This window comes from Poecilia formosa, unplaced genomic scaffold, assembly GCF_000485575.1.
Source record: "Poecilia formosa unplaced genomic scaffold, Poecilia_formosa-5.1.2 Scaffold181, whole genome shotgun sequence".
NCBI lineage: Eukaryota > Metazoa > Chordata > Actinopteri > Cyprinodontiformes > Poeciliidae > Poecilia > Poecilia formosa.
In genome coordinates this window covers 169,446-193,805 of record NW_006800120.1, presented here as the reverse complement: position 1 = coordinate 193,805, position 24,360 = coordinate 169,446, and the positions used below count along the sequence as shown (strand labels likewise).

At 40.7% G+C, this 24,360-nt stretch overlaps 2 protein-coding genes across 5 annotated transcripts in view; one reads left to right on the top strand and one right to left on the bottom strand.

Moving 5' to 3' along the window:
* The first annotated feature begins 569 nt into the window (after positions 1-569).
* Positions 570-12,405, top strand: top1a (DNA topoisomerase Ia). Its single transcript, XM_007565655.2, has 21 exons — positions 570-734; positions 1,177-1,201; positions 3,105-3,201; positions 3,304-3,403; positions 4,960-5,012; positions 5,098-5,187; positions 5,279-5,351; positions 5,442-5,533; positions 5,612-5,727; positions 5,835-5,956; positions 6,059-6,181; positions 6,934-7,121; positions 7,210-7,354; positions 8,170-8,313; positions 8,419-8,604; positions 8,684-8,752; positions 8,834-8,948; positions 9,062-9,189; positions 10,568-10,662; positions 10,774-10,923; positions 11,005-12,405. Exons 1-21 carry the CDS (start codon positions 702-704, stop codon positions 11,105-11,107), a joined length of 2,247 nt encoding a protein of 748 aa, XP_007565717.1. The 5' UTR covers positions 570-701; the 3' UTR covers positions 11,108-12,405.
* A 1,753-nt stretch (positions 12,406-14,158) lies between these two features.
* The window catches only part of zhx3a (zinc fingers and homeoboxes 3a), a 22,982-nt gene continuing 12,780 nt past the window's right edge, over positions 14,159-24,360 (bottom strand). For all 4 annotated transcript variants that reach the window (XM_007565653.2, XM_016678352.1, XM_007565654.2 and 1 more), the window contains 2 exons: positions 16,610-19,475; positions 14,159-15,224 (listed from right to left, as the gene is read on the bottom strand). In XM_007565653.2, the coding sequence (XP_007565715.1) occupies positions 15,191-15,224; positions 16,610-19,284 (2,709 nt within the window). In that variant the 5' untranslated portion in view covers positions 19,285-19,475 and the 3' untranslated portion in view covers positions 14,159-15,190. The remainder of the gene's footprint in view (positions 15,225-16,609; positions 19,476-24,360) is intronic.

Below are 24,360 nucleotides of genomic sequence, written 5' to 3'. Positions count from 1 at the left end.
AGTCTCATTTGTCAACATCCAAAGGGAATACAATTCACATTCTGAAATGTATCCACAATATATTTTGACTTAATTGGGGATTAAGTCAAAATAATCCCCAATTATTACTTGGGGATAATAATATCCCCAAATATGCCTTGTACATTACTGTACAAGGCATATTGTACATATGCCTTGTGTGGTGTAGATGCTGCTTTAAAGGATTAGAAACCTTCATCTGTACCATACTTTAGTTTAATAATTGTCCCTTACCAATTAACGTGAGTTTGATTGGGAAAAAAAGAAGTGGCCAGAGACTAAAATGGCAAGTCAATGTCAAAATAAAAACATTAATGGATAGAAAATCATGCAAGAAAGGTGTCATTAGTTGTCCTTTTGTTCTCATTTTCAGTAATCTGAAGCATAACCAAAAGAACACGGAGCACTGAGTGTGCTGGTATCTGTTCTTGTGATGTGTATGTGGACTTCATTCCTTCTCTGACCATAGTGGGCCTCAGTAGGAACACGTTTTCTGAGGAGGAGGAGGAGTTAAGTTGCTGAGTACCATTTAAATTAATACGCATGCGCATCAGTGTACTACTGGGACTTTACCTCTTACACAATCCTATCTTTTCTTCATTCTGCTTACATCCAGCTCGTGTGCAGTTATCTAGTCGTTTCTCACTTTTTAATTTTGTTTTTAAACATAGAAGGCCTAGGAAATGAGTGGGGACCATTCCCATAACGAGGACCAGGTAGTGTTAATGTATTTTGTAATGTTATTAATGGTGTTAGGATGCATGTTAGTGCCGTGTATTTGCTTGGTTTGACAGGGTACATTGGCTAACAGTGAACAGTGCCTACTAGCTAGCAAAATAGCCGGCTGTGTTAATAAATCTCCCCCGTTCGTTGTTTGCAGTGTCTCGCATATTTGTGAGGATGTCACGAAATAGTTCTACCCAGTTAGCTGTTTGATTTATATGGGAAAGTAAACGCAGGGAAATAATTGTGTCGTTAGCTGAAACCAGTGTTAGCCGTAGCGGCTTTCAACCAGCGGATAGTATTAGCAGCGAGCTAGGCTAGCCTAGCAGGTTGGCTAACTGTCGCTTTACCGTTGAGCAAGTTCAAAGTTGGGTAGCCGGCTAGTTAGCCATCGCTCTCCCAAATTTAACACATTTATTCTTTTCCATTTTTCAGATCGACTATGCCTCTCGGGTCAATGGTAAGTTTAACTCATGGAGCTTGAGGATAAAATCTAAAGTTTTAATTTTATTCTGATGCTTTAACTCGCCTCTTGTAACATTATGTTAGTTTTCAGTAGAGGACAGAAATGGCGTCCAGAGACTAAGTCCGCTGTCTCACTCACAAGCCTCTATTGTTCAAAAGCGAGGCCTTGTAAAAGCCTTTCCGCTTATTATTTTCTCAATTTAAAACAACGATGGCAGACAACTTGAGGTGCTTTATCAGCCCCGCGTCCCAGAAATGAATGTTTATGAGCTTATAGTGGCACATTTTCCATCTGAAAGTGAGGGTTTGGGGGTTGAGGACTTAGTCTCTGCGCCATTTTCTTTTTTGGTTGTTAGCGGCCTGAACTCAGGCTGAGAAGAGTGTATGGCTTTGGGAAGTAGAAATGCCAGGGTTAGGGGCTAAAGAATGACTAAGAACTGTAGACTCGACCCAGTATCTGTAGCGTTCAGGTGCTTTGTTTGAGTCTTTCCTGAACTCTACACTTTATGTATTAAAAGGGGATCGTTTTAAGTTTGTCATATTTCACAAGTGAGTCTACTCCATTAAATTAGTAGTTGCCATTAAAGTGGTTGACAGTTTTCCACTATAAAGTGGAGTAATCAGATGATCTGAAGCATGTTTTTTTTAATGAAAACTTGTATTTGGAAACTTTTAAACACAATTTAATAACTATAAGTTGAAGAGCTTCATGTTGTTTTTGACATAAGATAAATTGAACTGTCATTCTTGGATGGTGCTTAAATGTGGATCGTTTTGAGTACAAATAGACCCTCACATTATTGAATAAAACTTCATTTTATAAACATGAGTAGACAATAAAGTGTAATTTAATACTATTTGTGTATATATCTTAAAATTCTGTTTAATTTAATGCTAAACAACTTTTTGTTTTTTAATCTGCTTTGCTCTGTCTACTGGTAAGAACTGTGGACTTTCTTCCTCGCCTGTATTATTGCTGATAAACTAGACTGCCTGCTGTGAGCTCTTATATTAAATTTTGTACTACAGTAGCAATTTTATTTTATGACAGCATAATCGTAACACTTTAATTTAGATTATTGCAAATTAAAGTCTCTAAACTTCAAAGTGGTTTTAGGTAGAAATCCCTAAAGACGTATATTGTTGAGCTGCAGGTTACAACTTGTCAGTTTGTTCATATCTGTCTACAAAAGACACAGGCAGTAGGTGGTGCTGTGCTAAAAGAAAGCTTTTTTTTTTTTGTGTGTGCCATTATATTGAGGTGGGTAATAAGGTAGAAATATCCAGTTTATTTTTTAATCACAGCATCAACAAAACTCTTAAAGAAGCACAGATAATAGTGGAAATAACATTTCTAATCCATTTTGTTTGTTATGTACTGTAATTACACTCAAGTGTAATTTGCGTTTAATACAAAATTTAAAGATAAATGTCAGCAATAGCTGAATTTATTCTCTCAGAAAAAACTAAAGCAAAGAATTAAACTTTAGTTGCACACGTTTTGTAGCAAAGCTTTCCCAGTCCTGAACAGTACAGATAAACACAACATGTCCCACTTTGACTTCAAAATGGCACGCATGCTTTCAGCGTTGCACTAAATCTGGTTGCATGTCGATGCCAGAGTGACTTCTAGCACAACGGATCACCTGCTCTAGCGAGCTGGGTTATCTGCATTTCACATAAAGTTCTGGTTGCATGATTTTTTTTTTTTTTTGCATATAAATTATGTAACAAAAAGCTCAAGTCTGCCAGTATTCTAAAATGATCTGAGGGTTGTTGTCTTGACAGTTTATAAATTGAACGTTTCTTTCAGAAACTTCTCAGTTTTGCTTACCTTTGTCTCTTTACTACTGCAACTATTATGCACTTATGAAAGTAACCCTGTTTCTTTTTTTTAGACTCCCATAAGCATAAAGACAAGTACAAAGACAAGGAATATAAACATAAGGAACACAAGAAAGACAAGGAACGGGAGAAGTCGAAGCATGGCAACAGGTAGAGCAGGAGTCCCTCCAAAACATCCATTTTCCAATAACCGATCTTGTTAAGACAACCTCGTTGAACCGTAACGCCTGAAACGTATTCCCTAAACCTCAGTGACCACAAGGACCTGGAGAGAAAGTCCAAGGAAAAGGAGAAAATGAAGCACAAAGATGGCAACAAAGACAAGCACAAAGAAAAGAGGAAAGAGGAGAAGGTAAGTCGACCATAGGGAGAGACATTTTATATGCAGGCTTGTTTATGTGGTGTAACGTAAACTATACAATGTTAAGTTGTCTAACTGCGTCGTTGTATCTGGACTGAAGCCATTTTTCAGAGGAAGGCAGTTCTTTTAGAGTTGACATTTTCTGTATTTACTGCCTCTTAACAGTAATTTTTATTTTTTTTTGCCAAAACCATATTGTAGGATTTGCTCATGCTCTGTGCACAGTCAACGGTACAACTAACACGGGGTACATGTTAGTCTTTTCAACTGTCAAAAAGTCACCAATCTGTTGAGATGTAGTAATGAGATTTTCCGAGGCGTCTTTAAATGCACCAACAGTGTACACATGCTGATGATGGTTACACCTTGGCTCTGATCGCAGAGGCAAAACGGTCTGTCATGATCAGCAACTAGCCAGAGCTAAAAGACAAAAAACTTGCAGAGTTTTCTTCCAAACAAACCGTGTAAGTCTGATGCAGGTGACGTTGGCTAAATAGTTAATCTGTGCCAGATTATTATATTAAGCTTAACAAGAACACTGATGTTGTCGTTACCTGTTTTTGCATTTCTTGCTTGTCAGTTGATGCCAGGAATAAACACAATCCAGTCTGATTTCTGTACAGAAGTTGTGCTCACTGTTCCATGTATTTAAAGGAAATCTTTATTGTCACAGTAAGAGCAAAGAGTCAGGGAGGAGACATTAGACCAGAGGCCAGCAGCAGCACGATGAGGCAGGGTCTGCTCAGGTAAGGAGCGATTAGAACTGATGAGAATAGGGAAAGGGAAAGTTATGTGCAGAAGTTTCAACTTTTTTTTTTTTAAGACCATGTTGTGGACAAATTAAAGCTTAAAGTGTGCAACATTTTGAAAACAGTTCTACAAAGGCAGAAAGTTTAGGCTTCAACAAAAAGAAACTGTTTTGCAGAATCTGAGGGTGTTCGCATCCTTAAATTAATGTATCTAAAATGAACAACATAACATGTTTTAAATTCACTCAAAGTAATTTGGCCTTTAATATGTTAATCATAGGCCTAAATTTCATCTTGACAGGAATATTTAATCATAGTATAGTCTTTTTTTTCTCTCTCTTTTTTTTCTTGCAAAACTTTTTGGCCAGGCAAAATTTTGAGTTGCACTCGGATATCTTGATTGCATTCTGTGACTTGAGACTGTTGAGGCTGGCCAGCTTTTTTTTATTCCTATCATGAGTAAGTGGAAATTTATCATCAGTTGGCTGAAGGAAGTTCATATTTTTTTGTGGAGATCCAAGTTTTAAAAAGGCCTTAAATTTGAGTTGGTGAAACCCCGAACTTGCAGACATTGACCTAGAATGTGACTGATGTCGGATCTTGAGGACTGGAGATGGCACAACACGATAGAAATGACGTTTCTCTGTTTTTGCATTAGTCTTTCGGTACAAACCACGTCTGAAGCTCAACTGCTTCATCAACTGAACGCTCTCTATATTAAAAGGAGGATGAAGGAGAACAACTGTAGTAATGTGTTATGTCTGATGCTTCTGCTGAACCACGTTCTGATGTTTTCAGGTGAAGCCCTTTGACGGTAAAATCAAGAAAGAAAAGGAAAATGGCTTTGCCAGGTTTGTCAGAACGTTACAAATCTTAATTTTGAAGCTAATGTTGTGGTGCAGAAAATATATATTTTTTCTTTTCTCCTGTTTAAAGCCCACCACATGTGAAGTCTGAGCCAGATGACGATTACCACTCTCCTAAATACCAGAAGTCTCTTAAAAGAGAGCGAGACGAGGATTACGAGTATGTGTGCAATGTCAATAAAGCTAATTGTCGCAATGGAAACTAAAGTTTGTACTTTCACCCTCCTAACAAGGCGTGTTTTTGTTTTCAGAGCTGAATTCAAGCCTAAAAAGATAAAGACTGAAAACGATAAGAAAGCCAAGAAAAGGAAACAAGAGGATGAGGTAAGCAGAGACTTGACGGTGTGGGGTAATGCCTGATTACTGTTAACTACTCTGGTGTATAATCTGAATACTTCCACTTCCTTATTTTAGGATATTAAGTCCAAGAAAACCAAAAGTAAAAAAGGAGAAGCTGCTGATGGGAAGAAGAAAGCAAAGCAAGAACCAGAGGAGAAGTGGAAATGGTGAGTTATCTCCTAGATGTGCCGCTTCTTCATGTATGGGGAGTTTGGAGTTCAACACAACGTGTCACTTGAGTTCAGGTGGGAAGAGGAGAGGTACACAGACGGCGTCAAATGGAAGTTCCTCGAACACAAAGGCCCAGTGTTTGCTCCGCCCTACGAACCCCTGCCTAGCAATGTCAAGTTTTATTATGACGGTACGCTACCAATGCAGCCATGACTTATTGCCTTTAAGATTAGACTGTTCGCATATAACTGGCATGTAAATTACAACGTTGTTAATCCCCTAAAAACCACCTCTCAGGTAAACCCATGAAGCTGAGCCCAGAAGCAGAGGAAGTGGCTACGTTCTTCGCCAAAATGTTGGACCATGAGTACACTACCAAGGACATCTTCCGTAAAAATTTCTTTAAGGATTGGAGAAAGGTAGGTGGGAAAAATAGTCGCTTGAGGCAATATAATTTGTTTTTTCTACTACTTCTCCTAGTTCAACATTGATTTTCTGATTGTGGTTTCTCTCTAATGCAGGAAATGACTTCTGAAGAGAAGTCCACAATCACAGACCTGAAGAAGTGCAACTTCTCTGAGATGAGCGAGTATTTTAAGGCTCAGTCTGAGGCCAGGAAAGCCATGACAAAAGAACAAAAACAGGTCAGACCAGCGTACAAGCGGCATCTGTTGAAATAATTCACTGAATTCTTTGATTTTAATCTATGATGACTCCATCACTTTCTGACAGCTTAAAAAAAAAAAGGTGTCGGATGAAGGGTGCATTCGCACCAGTCCTTGATTAGTCTGCTTTAATCCAACTCTAGTTCGTTTGGTAGAAAGTCAGATTTGTTTGGGGAGGTGTGATTGCGCAGTCAAATTCTGACGTGAATTTTAAAAAAAGCAAACTTTTTTTTTTTTTTTTAATCTCGATTTTGGTTCAGTTGAAGTGAACTGTTGCAGTACGAATGTGTATGTGAATGCCAGACTGCTCCAAAAGCAGGAAGTGGACTTTGAGTAACTACAACCAAAACAAACAGCACCAGCGTGAGAAATGGCTTGTAGTCTTTTACCAAAGACAAAAGAGAAAAACCCTACAACCACTAAAATCTGACGCCCTTCTCTTTTGCTCACATTTCATGAAGAAGGAGGTTGAGCTCAGTGTCGTCGTCTTCACGGGTTTTCTTGTTTCCTTTAGTGGTTCTTGTTGCAGCGCCACCACAGTTGATGAAGGGGAACTGGTTTCTCAAAGGGTTTTGTTCGTTTGACACGGTGCAGTGTGAAGGTGAACCGCACCAGCTAAAACTGTAACAAGACGTTGCAATTTTGGTCCTCAGTCAAACGGCCTACTGGACTGTCGGGTGTAAAAACATTCTTATTTTTATCCCACTAAAATGTTTTATTTTTCTTCTCAGAAAATAAAAGAAGAAAACGAGCGGCTGCTGCAGGAGTACGGCTTCTGCATCATGGACAACCACAAAGAGCGCATCGCAAACTTCCGCATCGAGCCGCCCGGCCTGTTCCGCGGCCGGGGAGACCATCCCAAAATGGGAATGCTGAAACGCCGCATCCGGCCTCAGGACATCATCATAAACTGCAGCAAGTATGTGACAAGTTGTTTCTGGTTGACCTGATGATTCATCGGCTCCAGGGGAAATGTCTGACCGCTTGGCTTTATGTCCTCCTTTTAGGGACTCGAAGTACCCCACACCGCCTCCAGGCACTAAATGGAAAGAAGTTCGCCATGACAACAAGGTGACTTGGCTGGTTTCATGGACGGAGAACATCCAAGGTTCCATCAAGTACATCATGCTGAACCCCAGCTCCAGAATCAAGGTAGGTGCTCTGAAGAAAAGCAGGGTGATGGTAGTTTTGGGTATTTCATTATTTCTTTGTGACGTTTTGTTTAATTCCATTTTTAAATTGATTTTTAGAATGAGTTGGCTAGTTTTTATTAAACATCTTGATTTTTATTAGTTGTAGTAGTTTTAGATTTTTCATACTTTGGTTCATTATTATTTGCAGAATTCAAAAAGCTAAAATTATTGTTTATGTATGCATGGCGTAATGAATACTGAACAGAAGATGACATTTTCAAAAAAATCTATTTACTTATCTTTGAACAACAAATGAACAAAGTTTTCTCCCAACTTTTGTCGTCGCCATTTTGTGCACCAACTTAATTTCTACAAGCAGGATCATGGAGTGCCGTAATTCGCCAACAGCTGATGTAAACTGCTTGTGTGAAGATGAAAAATTCATTTTCACACCAGTTCGAAAGGCTAATAAATAGATTAATAAACTCAAACAAATGTTGGTGTAGCTCTACTTTCTATGGAAGAGGATTGGAAGAGAATTCTGACTTTACACTTGGAATTCTGATTTTTCTTCTTCTTCTTCTTGGAGTTCTGTATTTTGACCTCAGAATATTAATCAGAATTCAGAGAAAATCTTTTTTTCTTTTCCTACATGGCACTAATCCTCTTCCATAAATTAATTTTTTTTCTGAAAACACTACATAGTTCCAGTTGACTGTAGCTTTCCGCCACCCCATCACCTATATTATTTAGAAAACATTAACAAAAATGTTTTCTATTTTAGCTAACTATAATGACCTTCTTCCCTCCTTTATCGATTCTCGTTGCGTTCAGGGAGAGAAAGATTGGCAGAAATACGAAACAGCTCGGCGACTGAAGAAGTGTGTGGACCGCCTCAGAGCGCAGTATCGGGAAGACTGGAAATCCAAGGAGATGAGGATCAGACAAAGAGCCGTGGCGCTTTACTTCATTGACAAGGTGAACATCAGCTTTTCTTTCCAGACCTGAAAAGTTTAATGTAGTTTATTAAGTGGCGCTGCGGCGTTAATGGAAGCTTAAATGCGGTGCTCCTCTGTCCACTAGCTGGCTCTGAGAGCAGGAAATGAGAAGGAGGAAGGGGAGACGGCGGACACGGTGGGCTGCTGCTCGCTGAGGGTGGAACATCTCAAACTGCACCCAGAAAGCGAAGGTCAGGAGTTTGTGGTGGAGTTCGACTTCCTGGGTAAAGACTCGATCCGCTACTACAACAGAGTCCCTGTGGAGAAAAGAGTAAGAACACGTCTGCTACTTTAACCGGGCTTTAAAAATGTTACCTCTCCTATTATTTACACAATTTACACTTTTTCAGGTGTTCAAGAACCTTCAGTTGTTCATGGAAAACAAAGAACCCGACGATGACCTCTTTGATCGTCTAAATGTAAGCCGTTCTCTCTCAGTTCAACTCGTTTCCTCGGGAACGTGTTCGAGTTCTTGGAATCAAGTTTGTGTTTTCTTGCAGACTTCTATCCTGAACAAACATCTCCAGGAGCTGATGGACGGCCTCACAGCTAAAGTTTTCCGTACTTACAACGCCTCAATCACCCTGCAGCAACAGCTGAAGGAACTCACTAACGGTGTGTGGTGAAGTTTGACAACTTTCAGGCTTTAAAATGAGTTTCAGGCTTTATTTCCAGAGTAAACGGAGAAACTCTTCAGCTTTCTGAGATGTTGCGTTCCTTCTTTCTAGCGGACGACAACATTCCAGCCAAGATCCTGTCCTACAACAGGGCCAACAGAGCCGTGGCCATCCTGTGTAACCATCAGAGAGCTCCCCCAAAGACATTTGAGAAGTCTATGCAGAACCTGCAGACCAAGGTAAAAATGACTGGGAACGCCAAGCATGCTTCCACCTAAAAATGAATCTACTCGTTACTTGTAGAGCTCTTTCCACTCAGATTACAAACACATAAAGGATCAAAATATTTATTAAATTGTATTTTTTTTTTTTTTAAATAAATAAAAACATATTAGATTTATGGATATAAAAAGCAGCCAACATGGAAAGTTATAAAGAACTAAGTCCAGATTGAAACGATTCATCTTTGTTTAACTAAAACAAGTTGTACATTCTAAATATCAGTGTACGGTGCAGCTAAAATATTTTGATAACATGAATACCAGAGCTATTAGTGTGTGAAAGTGTGTTTATTAGCATAGTTGGGTGCTTCACAAAATAAACCCTCTTGGAGGTTCTGATTTGAGATGGACCGACTTTAGATCCACTTGAGTTCAGAGAATTTTGTCTCCACCAGAGCGACGTCTGTCCCAGCAGGTTGGAAACCGTTCCCCAGAACTTTTGAGCTTTCATTCCAGAAATCACAAACATTTTTTTGACGTTGTGAAAGTGCCTGAAAGTTTATCCTAGCTGCTCTGTTGATGTTTCTGCCTTTAGTTGTGTTTTCTTTGTCTTGTTTGGCACAAAACTTCAGACATTTCTCCCCTCCCCCATTGTTTTAATGATCTGTGAATCAGCAATGTCTTCTAAAGTTTATTGCTTATAAATACAAAAAACAGAATTCATTCTCTTTTTCATTGTTTTACATATTTGTTAAAACTATCACAGTTGTGACAGTATGAGAGTCTGTGAATAAACCCAGCTCCTCTGCCTTTTCCCTGTGGTCCTACAGCCATCTGCAGAAATACACCGGTCAGTCAGAAACAGCCAATCAGAGCCAGGGGGAGGGTCTTTGCGTGTCAAACACTATTATACATAAAATAGCATACATTTAAGTCTTTATATAAACTTGAAGGTTTGTCAAAAACAAAATTTTGCTTTGGTATTGTATCAAATCTAATTTGACAATTTATAGCTGGTGATAAATTGGGTGGAACAACTTCCTGGAAACCAAACTGTGTGATCTCTTCCACTAGCCTGATTAGCAAATGTATTCTTTTTGTTTGTTTTTAATCTGGATTTTTAAATCTAAGCTGACTTGCATGAAAAGCCAAGCATAAAGCTGCTACCGTACCAAATGAGTTGGCCACGGAGGTTTGGGGCGGAAAGATTAGAATCTCATGACTGACTCTTATAACATCAGAGTTCAATTTCAAGGTTCCTAGTAAAAAAGAAAACAAAAAACAATTTTGGTTCATTAGTTGTGCTCATAACATCATATCCAGCTGTTTGCTACTGCCGGTCTCGCAAACAATCCCAGATCACTCTGACTTCCCGTCTCCTGATCCTGTTTGGCAGATCGACGCCAAGAAGGATCAGCTTTCTGATGCCAAGAGGGAACTGAAGAGCGCCAAGGCCGACGCCAAAGTACGGAGAGATGAGAAATCCAAAAAGTAAGGAGCGGCAGAACGCGTTTGCTTTTTTGTTCAGATGAAAACCAACATCTGCATGATACTTTTTACTGAACAGTTTTTTTTTTTTTGTTTGTTTGTTTTCCCCTACAGGGCAGTAGAAACCAAGAGAAAGGCGGTTCAGAGGATAGAGGAGCAGCTGATGAAGCTGGAGGTTCAGGCAACCGATCGCGAAGAGAACAAGCAGATCGCCCTCGGCACTTCCAAACTCAACTATTTGGACCCGCGCATTTCTGTGGCTTGGTAAGATCACACCAGAACCTGTTTATCTTTAATTGCACAACAGCGCAGCACTGAAACTGTATTTTTTAAAATTATTTTTAGGTGTAAGAAGTGGGGCGTTCCCATTGAGAAGATCTACAATAAAACTCAGCGCGAGAAGTTTGCTTGGGCTATCGACATGGCTGACGAAGACTATGAATTTTAAATCCCAATTTATTTATCTACGACAAACTTTTTTTTATTGAATACTTGTGTTTTTTAGCCTTCATAAATTTTGCTCAATGGCCAGAAACCGACGAGGAATTTTAAAAGTTTGTGCAGGGAAAAATAAACACATGGAAGAAATGAGGCCATTTTTGACAGATTTTTGTGGATAGCCCAAAACAAAAACAACAAAAAAAAAAATCATCTGATCCAACGTCAGATAATGAAACTGAACTGCATCCACGATGGAGAGTCCAGGGCGTAGTCCCAGTAATTTGAAGACTCCTAGACTGGTATTTTTATTTTTTTTTTCTCTCCGTCCCTCCTCAGGGACAAAACTTGACAGCGCTTTGAATTCTGTGGTCCTATCGTTACTGTGTTACGCAAAAAAAGAAAAAGACTAAAACAAAAAACAACCTGAAATGCTTTGTACCTTTTTTTTTTGTTCACTCGCTCTGTATTTTAGCCCCTACCATGTATTATTGATGAATTCTATATTTTGTTAGAGAAAGTTAAAATGAAAAGAAATCCTTAAATACACCCACGCGCCTTCGAAGAAAGTGGAAGCGGGTGTGTATGCGTGCGTGCGTGTGTGTGTGTGTGTGTGTGTGTGTGTGTGTTCAAGGCTCGGCGGCGTGGAAGCTGTCTGGGTGAATATTTTAAACTGGACTGTTGAGAGGAAGAGAGGATGTCTGAGCAGGCAAAGGGTGGTAATATTGCATCCATGTCAATATTTACTTAGGTGAGTAGAATGTGAATATATTATTTTACAGTTTCTATCAGGGACTTTTGTTTTCTTTTTTCTTTTTTTGTTACTTCACTGTAAATGTGAATCCATCATGTTTTATTTTATTTCCCTCTGTGTTGCAAGCGTCCTCTCAATCTCTTTTAAATTTTATTTTATTTTCTGGGTATTTTAGCAGGAAAAAAAGAAACCTCCCACGTCTCTTACTTGAACACGATTTCTAGTCAGCAGATGAAATGTCTACCCCTCCCTGTGGAGGTTTGAGGGATGTCAACTTTGCCAAAAAAAGAAGAAAGAAACGTATTATGAAAGTCACCAAGCTGTTACAATGCAGGAAAGTTTTAACTGTGTGATTAATAATGATGTAACATTTAATGTGAAATATCATTTTATTCCACTTCTGTCCCACTTCTGACAGGAAGCGTTGATGTAAGCTGCTGTAAAGTACACATCCTACTCCTGTCTTACCTTTTATGTCATAGCCTTTGATCATGTTTTTGAATTTTAAACTCATTGTAGGTTGGAAAAAAACAATAAAATCCTACAAATCAAAATGCCGTATTTGTCTTCAATGGATGCTTGTTTTTTTCCTACCCTATTCATCCTGTTCCACTCCCAAATGGACAGCAGGTTACACATCAATAGGGAACCTGGGAATTGAATACATTCCACATCAACATGTGGCTAGCTCAATTATCACATTGAGCTGAATAGCTCCTGCTCCTGTGCCGTATAATATAAATCAGATATTTGACTCTTAATATGGTTGTAACAAAAAATATTTTCTCATTTTTGCAGCTACCAAACCAAAGGGAGAGCGGCCGTGTTACTGGGCCTGCCTTGGTTTTGGAAAGGGAAATCTTTCGAGCAATTCTTTTCTGTGGATCATGGCACAGGCAATTTCCGGTAAGCTTCATAGCGTCAAACTGGCGCATTATCTATGTCAGAAACAAATTTCAGTGATTGGGTAACCTTTAAAACTTCAACAGAGTCCATGCCTCCAGGAAGCCTTCGTTTCTCGATAGCCGAGACGGAGAGTCCAGACTCCCGGTACGAATTACTGTCAGGCAAACGTTTGAGTCGCGTGCAGACATAATTCTGTGACTCGTAGCAGTTGAGGCTAAAACCAACCAGTTGCTATCATACGCTTAGGAGCTAGCTTCATTTTTCTTCATCAGCCATGTACGGGTAAGTGTACTACACTGATTTACTTTGATTTGCTGGAACTCGCAAACACAGTGGTAGCGCATTAAAAATAAAAGGCCCGTCGGAGTACCATGGTTCTCAAAGCTACTTTCTGAATTATTTCTAAATGCTGGTGGTTACGGTGTGCTTTATTTAGGGTAATTAGAGTAAATGTAGATTAATAAAAGGGTATGGCACAAACTAAGATTTTTATTTGTAAAAACAAATGTGAAAATATTTTACCTTCCACGTTACAATTATGCACTACTTTGTTTACACATAAAATCCCCTCCAATAAACATTGTGGTTATGTTTAAGAAATATGAATACTTTCGGACATTTTTATGGAAAGATTGTACTAACGGCTTCTCACCAGCAGATGGCACTATATTCCTCCACATTGCCTGCTACGCACTCATTTCTAACCTCTATGAACAAAGTACCAGACAAACACTGGAGCGAGGCGATGAATAAACAAGACTTTTGCTGCTTGTTGAGTAATCAGTTTATTCTGTAAAGACTCAGAAGTGTAGAAAGATGTTACAACAGTGTTATGATCAAAGACTATTTTCCATAAAAGTTTAAGTGATCATTAACACCATAAGTCCAGATTCCATTGATCTCAAACCAAAATAAATTTGTAACATTCGACACAAGTGCATACACTGCTGGTAGGAGGCGGGCTGGGGGGGGGGAAGCCCACCTCCCGATTTCACTTTGGATGGTATAGCACCGTTCTTCGCTATTAGCAGCTTCAAGATGCAGCTTTAGTGAGATTCATGTAGTGACTGTATGCTTCGATATAAACACAAGAAAATTCAGAGAAGAGCGACCGTCTCCTCGTTTTGGCTCTCTAGCTAGCACAAGATCTCACTCTGTCAGTGTTTAGGGATCAAATTGAGAATTTTGCTTTTAAACGGGTTTTTTTTTCTGTTTTTTTTTTTCTTCTTCTGTTTCTGCCAGTTAACAATGTTCGATACAATTACAGCTTAAAGTTGAACATCTCCAAGTGTACAGAAAGCAGCACAAGATTTTTTTTCACAGATATAGACCAACAGTGACCATCAATGCACTGGCAAGTTAAAAATGTTTTGTTTTTGTTTTTTGCTTTTTTTTTTTGTTTTTTGTTTTTTTGTTGCTTTTTTACCATTATTTCTGGACAGCACAGTAGCTCGAAAGCAAGGTGATGAACAGACGACTCATATAAACACACAGACAGAGCTGAGTAAGGCAACGGTAGCGTGACAGGCTTCTCTCTGTTCAGTTTGCAGGGCAGTGTAGTGTATTGATCTTGACAGCTGTCAATACCTTTACAGTGAAGCAGATTGATTTCTGTTTTTTTTTTTTTTTAAGCATCGCCGTCTTCGTTAGTGCATTGTATATAGCCTCTTGCGTGTAGCTGAACTGCAAAGTGATCACCGACATTAATACAGATCTGAATAAAATGTGTTCGATTGCATCTGTACTTACAGTGACTATATAAGAGTAGATAGAATTGAAAACCCAACTAACGGAAAGAAAAAGTAAAATTCAAGGCAGTGCTGAAGTACTGGTTGCTAAAAAACAGAACAAAAAAAATAGAGTAAAAAATATCACAAAGCCAACAATAACATTTCCTCAACACATATTTTGTTTGTCCAGGCAGTACAAACCATCTTTTATAGTGCAGTTTCAACTATATATATATATGTATGTTTATATATATATATATAATTCTCCCTACAGCCCTATCCTAACCTAACTTTCGCTCATTCAAGTCAGTTTTCCAGTCAGTGTGCGTCTTTTCTTTCTTTTCTTTGATCCCTCATACTGACCTCGTTGTGCACCCTCCCCACACAACCACAAAAAAGCATGAAAGGCTTAAAACATCACAGGACTCAAAAGGTGAGAAGTTCTTTTTCTTCTGTCGGTGGCAGGAAGTGATGGCAGATGGAAGAAGAAGAAGAAGAAGACGAGGAGGAGCAGGAGGCGGACGAGGGGGGAGGGGGATATTCACAGTTTAAGTCAGAGTCCAGCGGTCCAGCTACAATCACATCTGCTGTCATTATGAACACACTTTTTTTTTTGTTGTTTAAAAAAAAAACAAAACAAAAAAACTCAAATCATAGCCAGGGGAGCAGGCCGGCCTTTAAGCGTCACTTGTCCGGTGCTTCATCACACCTCCAGCAGCTCCATCCTCAGGCGGTCCCTATGGGCAACACAAGAAGAAAACGTGAAGAAAATTCTACTTCTTAAATAAGTAGAAAAAAAAACATGCATGTGTGTGTTAAATTGGCTTTTGAAAATCTGCCGCACCAAAGGCAATTGTGGAGATTTATTCACATATATTAGCATGCGCTCTCGATCTATAATTCAGTGCTAAGAGTCCTACTTATCTAAAAATAGCTTGTAAAACACAGACCTTTGATTGCTTGAATAAACTACTCAGCATGAGGACCTGTACACACTTCTTTTTTTACTGTACGTCAACACAGCTCCCGCTACAAACAACAAGCTGTCGTGCTTTTATCACCACACCTGACTTACACTGGTTTTGCTTTCTTGACTGAAAAACAGCCCTGGGCTTGTAAAAGTGTCACAGTGAATGAGGAATTTTATTTTTACAACGGGTAACATGGGCAGGCGTACGCACGGTCTGAAACCACTGAGTTGTTTACGTCGAAACATCCAGAATTTCCATGTATTGCGGTGATGTTATAAAGATGATAAATGCTCACATTCACGTCAATGTTTCGATTGTATGCTGTTGTCCAGAGCTAGATCTAGAGAAATATTCATAGGGCAACAGGAACAAGATGTTACTCCAGGTCAGGACATATTATACTTCACAAGCAATTCCAATGCAGAACTCTTGGGAAGTGTTCATTTGTGAGGGTAGTAACCACGTCCACTTCAAATCTCTGGCCAGTTTCAAAATAGTGCTTTTGGGTGCCATACAAGAATAAAGTTCTGCCAAGAACACCATGCTGATGTGCAATAAGTCAGCATCTTTTTTTAGTTTTTAAAGCTTCCAACTGGTATGGCAAATAACGGTGCACCGACTGCAGTTTTCCGGCTGACTGCCTATTACCAATCTTCAAACTGACCTGCCAGTACTGATTTTTTAAAATTTTGTCTCAAACGTTTCTAAGGCAAGAAAGTCACTCAATTGACAACAGCGGGGTGACTGCTCTTAACTGCAAACGTGGAGACGTGACCTGATGGGTGGGTCTGTCAGTCAGCCTTCTGAGCAAACGAGGACAGTGAATCAGTGAATAAGATCGGCTTAACATGCAAGTATCGCCTGATCACCGGTCTCCCAAGATTAAGGAAATTGGGGCTGATTTATCAGTGTATGGCAAAGCATTACTTCAGGGTGACAATAGATGCTTTCTGTTACTATCTAGAAACATATTGTAATCTGTTCAGATTCATATTAGTTCCGACTCGTTTTTGCTGGTTGTCTCCCTGGTGGATATGAATTGACAACATTTGGTTCAAAACATTCAGCAGCAGAGGGTAGTGTTCTGTGCCTGAAAAATTGGGTGGGAACAGAGGATTTAGCATCTGTAAACTGTAAATGTGTTGTTCTACCTGGCCTGGTTGGTGTCAGTCTGCTGTTCGATCAGTGAATGACTCGCTGTGGGCTGCTGGTGCTCATCTCCTCCTTCTGACCAGGGATCCTGCAGGACTGCTGTCTGACCTGACTCCTCAGGTTTGTCGTGCTTCCTGCCACCAGTCTCGGATCCCGTCAGAGCGAGCAGCGGCTCATATGAATCCTGCCACACAAGCTGCTGCCCTGAGTCCAGCCCTGCTTTCCTTTCCGGGTGCTTGATCGTTTCTTGCTCAATGAGTTTCTTTTTGGCCGGTGAAGGGTCTTTCTGTGACTCGGCCTCAGTGTCTCCGTGGCTCCTTGCGTCATCTGACTCCGCTGGAGACCGTTGATAAGTCTCCAACCACTTCAGCTGCCCATTTTTGTGGCTGTAGCGACTGTCGCTGAACCAGCGCACTACCTCTGACTTAGGAAGGCCTGTCTGAATGCTTAACTCTTCGTACTGAAGGCTGCTGGGCCAACGAGTGTTGGAGAAAGCCTGCCGGAGGATTTGCAGCTGTTGCGGGGTCTTGTTGCCCCAGGGTGGTGAGAAAGACGTATGGCAGGCCGACACCTCAATGTCACATTTGGGTTCTTGATGGACAGCGTCGGATGTGGTCTGCGGTTCGTTCATCTTCAGCCTTTTAAAATTGATCTTAATGGGGTCAACTCTGAGCTCTTTCCGTGCCCTCTCGCCGATAATTAGGTCCTCCTCCTTAATGAGCTTCTGTAAGATTGACATGCCTTTCATGGGAAAGTCTTTGTTGCATCCACCCTCATCTATAATAGATGAGTTGCTTGTTGTAATGACAGTAGTGCTGGTGCTTTCAGTTGGGGGTTTGCTGGCATTATTCTTGTTTGGAACGCTGTCATCACAGGTGGAACTGCAGTTTTCACTGCTAATGCTGCTGCTGTTGGTCTTGTGAACGTGGCTGTTGTTTTCATCGTCAGCCCCGTCAGCATGAGCCCCATCTGGATCACAAACAATGAAGCTGCTGTGATGACTGTTACAGTTTGTTTTTGATTTGCTGGTGTTGTCGATGATCACTTGACTCGTGGTGCTGTTCGAACCCTCTGATCCAGTTGGTAAACTGTTGCTCTTGGTGCTTGGTTCGGTGTTGGTGTCAGCAACGCAGTGCTCACTGTTATTGCTAGTGTCTGCGGAGCAGGCGGCAACGCTGTTGGTGGTGTTGGTCAGGTCGCTGTTGTTGTTTACCGATTTTCTGCTCTCAACACCATTAGTAATGCTGGAACAGTTGCTGCTACTGCTGCTTCGACTGCTGCTGGTGCTATTGACACAACCGCTGCTTCCAGCCGCATCCAGCCCGTTGCTCTTTTCTTGCTCCACAGTGAGTTCAGTGCTCTTAGTAGGCTCCTGTGTTGCTCGAGCAGTACATGGAAACTTTGGTGGGGCAACCGGAGAAGAATACGAGACCCTTGTCACATGCGGCTTGGTTGACAAGTTGGCCTGTGTCGCTATGACTCCAACGGGCCTTGGTTTTATACCACTGTATGGAACTTTGGCCATCTGAAAGTTTGGTCCTTTTGAGCCTGGAAGGCCAGTGACAGTGTGGTGAGTTACGATGTGATTGACCTGTTGTGCTGTCACAGGTTGCTTCTGGGGTGCTCCTCCTTGGAAAACAGTGTTGAACATCTTCCTCCTGGCCTCCTCGATCTCTTCAGGAGACCAGCTGATGCCCTGTTTAAGCCTTTGGGCAGTAAACCATAGCTTGATTTGCTCTTCTGGAAACTCCGAAACCACCGTCAGGTAGCAGAGCTCGGCTTTGGTCGGGTAGGGAAATTTGCCAAACGATGTCTTGAGAAAACTGCTAGTATCCATGGCGGCATCGTAGGTGGGGATGCTGCTGAGAGGGATCATCACCTTTGGAAGATCTTTATTCGCGTCAGAGGAAGTGGGGGAATAAAGAGGAGGAGTGTGCTGGTGAAAGACTTGGTTGGACACTGTCGTAATCACATGAGTGACAGTGGTCCTCGGCATAGCTGGGGTCCCAGACGTACTGAGAGCCCCGTTTTGGAGTTCAGGCACATTATTCAGCAGGGTAAGGTCTGCATCCTTTCCAGTGTCTATCTTCCGTACCTCCACAGTGTGAGATACAACAATCTTTTTGTGCTCCCCCTTGGCTTTCATCAACTTTGCGATTGGTGTTTTAGTGAGGGAGATCCCAGATTCTTTGTTGTCTTCTCCACTGTCTGTAAAGAGGCTTTGCTCTACAGTTGTTACTCCATCTCTTTTGTTGACACTGAGGGAGGCAGTAACCAAGCCCTCCATAATCTTGGGGTGGGCGTTAGCGTTGTGCAGCGCCAGAGCCTCGAAGCGGACAACCGACACCCCGCAGTTCAGGCAGTAGAAGGTGGGTTGGGCTCTGAAGTCTAAGTGGCAGTTATGCATGTGATCCAAAAAGTAATTTAGATCTCTGGACTCGAATCGGCAAGTGACGCAGCTGTAAGTACCTCCTTTCTGCGTTTCACTGCTGCTTTCGGATTTGGAGGAGCTGTGAGAAAAGTGGGCTGACTCCTCTCCAGAGATGCTGAGAATGCTGTCTTCTGGGATTGTTGGTAGGAGTTCTGGTAGCGAGCCCAGAACAATTTCCTCACGTGCATGTTTGGATTTGGATGGTATCATGCAGGGCACAGTGGATTTCCTTTTGCTGGCCATATTGCAGCTTGGTGTAAATGTGAGTGAGTGGTAGTCTGGCGTGATGAGAGCAGAGGGTAGGTGAATAGTGAAAGGGTTTGAGTGGGGTTTGGTGTCATGGACCAGCCACAGAGATATCACAGTGTTGCTTCATGCCTTCTACCAATTTGGGATTCCTGTCACATGGACAAGTTTAACAGCTCAGGTCGAACCTGGGAGAAACGAGAACAAAAGAAGAAAACATGAATCTTTCAGCACATCTCCAGTGTAAGAGTTAGAAAAACAGAAAAAATAATTAGCAAGTTTAGGAGGAGCTATCCAGGGCTGGAGCCGTGAAGGTATTTTTTGAACTTAATGGAAAAAAGAAGTTCTGGACTGCTGTATTTTATACATTTCTAAATATAGTTGAAAGCAAATATAAACGCACTATAAAAACACATTTTTTCCTCAGTCTGTCATTAATTCAGACCAAATTTTTCCTGGGAATGTATTTTAAGGCAACACTCAAACACACGGTAACCGTAGCATGTTCAGTCATTTCATTCAGGATAGACACTGGGTAAAAACGTTGAATCAACCCCAGAACAAAAGCAAAACTACTTTCTGAAAATGCTACGTGAACCAGCAAAAAAGTATAAAAAGACATTTTATAGTTAGCAGATGCACTTAGGGACAAAAACATCAATTTCTGGAGATGTGACTTATGGTCCTAAGAAATAAAAAGTGATGTGTTTGGCCGTAAATGTTGCAAACCGAAGAACACAAGCCCTAGTGTGAAGCATGGGGGAGGCAGCATCATGTTGTGGAGATATTTTGCTGCAGGAGGGACAGGTGCACTTCTTAAAAGTATTACATTTAAAGGAAGTAAATGAAATATAAAAAATGAGAGATACATCTGGTATTCAGACTGCAATCTTTTCCATTGTATCACCATCTACAGGCCTGGCATAGTTACTGCAGTGTTTAGGGTCATTTTCAGTGTTTCCATAAGGAACTAAACACGTTAGCAAATGTTGTATTTATCTTAAATCTTAACTACAAGATTGTTTCGGGTGAACTATTTCTATATGGACAAGCCCTAAAAAACCTTGACGATGATGTGTTAATAATCAATCTGTTGTGATTCCCTTGCATTAAAAAATAAATTGTCAGCTCAAACTTGACCCCACATCCTCTTGACTCCAACCTTTAGGCATCCTCGCGGTACAGAAAACCGAGGCGTGAAATCTGAAATGGGAACTTAATCGTTCAATCTGTAAATTATGTACGTTACAGTTGCCACTATATGCAGATGATCGGGAGGTTAATAGCTTGCATGTCGGTATAAAAAGCATAAAATATACGAGACGGTGAGCAGAATGCAGAGAAAATGAGCATCCCCACTCAGGGTTAATAGGTGTGGGTGGAAATATGGAGCGTGAAAGGAACTGGCAGTATCAGCAGTTAAAGCACCAAGGTAAAAGAGTTAAGCCCTTTTTCCTTATGACAACATTTTTACATTTCATCAGATATGAAGGTCACAGTTAATGATTCTTGAAGAGGGAAGGTCATGTGACTCTCTCGCTCACTAGATTTTTTTTCTTCTTCTCCTTCTACTGTAGTTTATGCACCAGTTTATTCATACACTAAAATTAGACCGGTCTAATTACCTACTTATGGGAGAAAGAAAATCAAAACAGACAAAGGCTTTTTTTGGTCAAAACAAAAGAAAAAAGAAAAAGTGAGGATTTTCATTGTGACACACAGACACACACACACACTTCCTTAATCAGTGCCGCCTGTCAGTTTGTTCTGCGCTTTGCTTGGATTTACAGACTTCTGTGTAGATGTCACTTTTTATGATTTCAAAAAGCAGACTGCAATAATTGACCACGGCCAGAAATGACAGTTGGTGATGTTTTATTTTTCTTCCCTCGTGCTGCAGTAGGATTGGCTCTTCTAGTCTGTAACGGGGCGTGACCTCCCAAATTATTTTTAGCGAAGCTTCCTGCTAATATTGTTGCGTTTAGTGAGCGTTATGTTGTCCTGTGACGAGCACGTTCAGCTAAGGAAAGCGTTAATGTCAGCGAGTGACTGCCTGTTACCTGGAGCGCCCAAGGGATTTTCACACCCATCGAGTGTGATCGAGTCACTCCTCTCCACATCAGGTGCCAAAAGTATCTAACCTCACCAACTGTTTCGCATTGTTTCTGCAGCCTCAAATATGCAAAATATGCACACAGGTTTCATACCTGCCAAAAAAAGAATTCCTTCTCATTGTGAGTCTAGGTGCCATTTTAAGACAGCATGGTGTGCATTGTTTGTGTAAAACAGAAAAATATTAAAATCTGTCAAACACATTCACGTCCTCCTGACCCGATCGACCCTGGCAGGACAGATAAAGTTATCCTTCTGGCAGGTTTACGTAAAATTAATTTTACTAACTCGTTTCTTCTGTTGAAAGTAATAATAATAATAATAATAATCTCAGAGAATCTGAGGAAGAAGCCAAAATTAGGGTGATAGCAAAGAGGTCTTACAACCTCAAAGACTTGGAGCTCATCACTAAATATAAATTCACTAAATCCCAGGGGAAACCAGAAAAATGCTGCTCCGCAGTTAGAAGTAGAGTTTTTATTGCTGAAATGACAAGATAAAACTATTCAGTTAAAAGTGATCTGTATAAAATTATTACAAACATGTTAAAAGAATTTTGGGAGATGGCCATCATTTCTAACCAGAAACCAAGAAGTTCAATTAAAATCATTTTGAATTTTAATCTGCCAGGTGCGTGAATAATTTTGGATATCTCCCATGCAAATGTATTCCTTTTAGCACCTCTGTTTCTGCTCCTCTGAAAGTTAACTATCTTTTCATGCTTTATGAACGCCATGTTGTTCATTGCTGTAAAAAAGCAGCAATAAACAACACATTGCTGCTTCAATTCGTGGATGAATTGAAATTGATTTCCTTTATTGGATATTGTATGTCTATGGCAACGCAGTGTATAGAACAAAAAAGGGATGCACGATATATCTACTCTAACTTTGTATTGTATTGTCCAATCTTAGTCGTCTTTATAAAATATCAGTATCAGTCTGATCAATAAAACAGAACTCATGTTTATTTTCCATCTTGGACCAATATGGATATCCAATATTGTTGTTATTCTTATGGTTGAGAGACCCATATTTAGCAATATACATGTTTTAGAGATGCATATATTGATACTAACCAATATTAGTTATTTTAGCACTTTGGAACTGGTCTCAAAACTGGGCTACTGCAAACAATACTTATTTCCATCTTGGACAGATATCTATATCCAATATTATTGTTGCTGTCGTGGCCGATAGCCGATATTTACCAATATAATTTACACACCTTCGAAAAAAACAACAACCAGAACTCTGACTGTACCACTGCTTCACTGGTGGTGGTTTAATAGCGTGGGGATATTTTTCTTGACACTTTAGTCGTCTTAATAACAATGGAGCATTGCTGAAACCCCACCTGAGTATTTCTGCCGGCCACATCCAGGCCTTCGTGACCACATTGCAACAACCTTCTGGGTACATCATGTCACAAAGCTCAGATCAGCTCAAACTGGTCACCAGATTTCAATCCAGTAGAGACACTTTGGAGTGAAGCGGAAGAGGAGACATGATGCTGTCATGTCAATTTGGACCAGGAAGCAAAACGGGTTTCCACCTGGTACTAGAAAGGTGTACCTAATAAAGAGGTAACAGGGTAATAGTTCATTAACTTCGGCTCTTTGTTCCAACATCGCAATCAATCCGTCCTTCACCTCCCCCGCCTTATTTGTTTACATGATTATGGTGCTTGCTTATTCATCCATTTACTTGCAGGAAACTGAGCTCTCCCTATTAGATCTATTTTGTTCTGTGGAAAAATACAAATAGTCCCATGCTGCAACATTAATATGTCTCTTCTCTTGAACAACAAATGCGTTTCAGCGTTATTTACTTTGTCGGTAATCATTTTACTGCCGTTTATTTGACGGCTTTGAACGGAGAGTCAAAATGGAGATTAAATGAGTCTGGAATGTGAGGAGACGCAGTATTCTGAAAAAGATACAGTCTTTCTGATACTTTGTATAGGTAGCAGAAAGGTCACACGTGTAAGAATGCAGCACATCAAAATGCACACAAATATGACTTTTCACTCTCACTTCTCATTCTCTGTTCTCAAACTGAAAGGAAACACTGAATTAAATATTCCTTTTTGTTTCTATCTCCAAGCACTAAAACATGACGATCAAATGAGGGGGAAAAAAGTATCAAGTCGGAGGCAGGCCCCTGCAGCCCATGCCCTCTGCTTGAACTCCTGACACACACTTGCACTCTCACACTGCCACAGTGCATCACTCCCCGTCCTCATTTCAGAGTCTGGAGACGCATCGGAGTGTAACACGCCGCTGCAGACCGGCCTTGTCCCGTTGCTTCCCTCACGGCTGGCTTTCCACCATCCTCCTGACCCACCAAAACCACTCCGGCATTCTGGGACGCAAAGATCACTCCACGCACTTCCAGCCCCACATCATCATTATATTTACCCTATTTATTGTTTGTGCACGCTGCGGCGGAGCACTTTTGCAGACATTAAGTTGCGTGTTCACTGTGGCTGGTTACATGTTAAATAAAAGATTAACCTGTTCCAAAGCTAAACCCTCAAACGACTGCCCACAGGTACACCACGTTCCCACTGTGACGTCATCCTCATAACTACCTCTTTTGTTTTTAATCGTACCTCGCATTAAAAAAAAGAAATAAAAAGGAAAAAAAAAATAAAACACCAAAACTAGGTCAGCAGCATCTTATGCAGTAATCCCGGTTCGTTGCATCCCAACGCGGGCGTGCGGTGTATGTTTTGCCCACCAGAGAGGTTATGGTAGTCCCTGCTGGCACGCTCAATTAACCCCTGCTGAGGACATAGAAGTCTCCGGGATTGCTACGCTGAGCGAGAGATTTACGAGTCAGCTTTCACGCAACAGCCATCTGCCTTAGACGTGGTCCTATAGTATAGATATGCAGCCGCAGCATGGTGGCTTTCTTCGTTTAGAGAGGTCTGGAGTAATGATGCAGTTCATGTAGCACA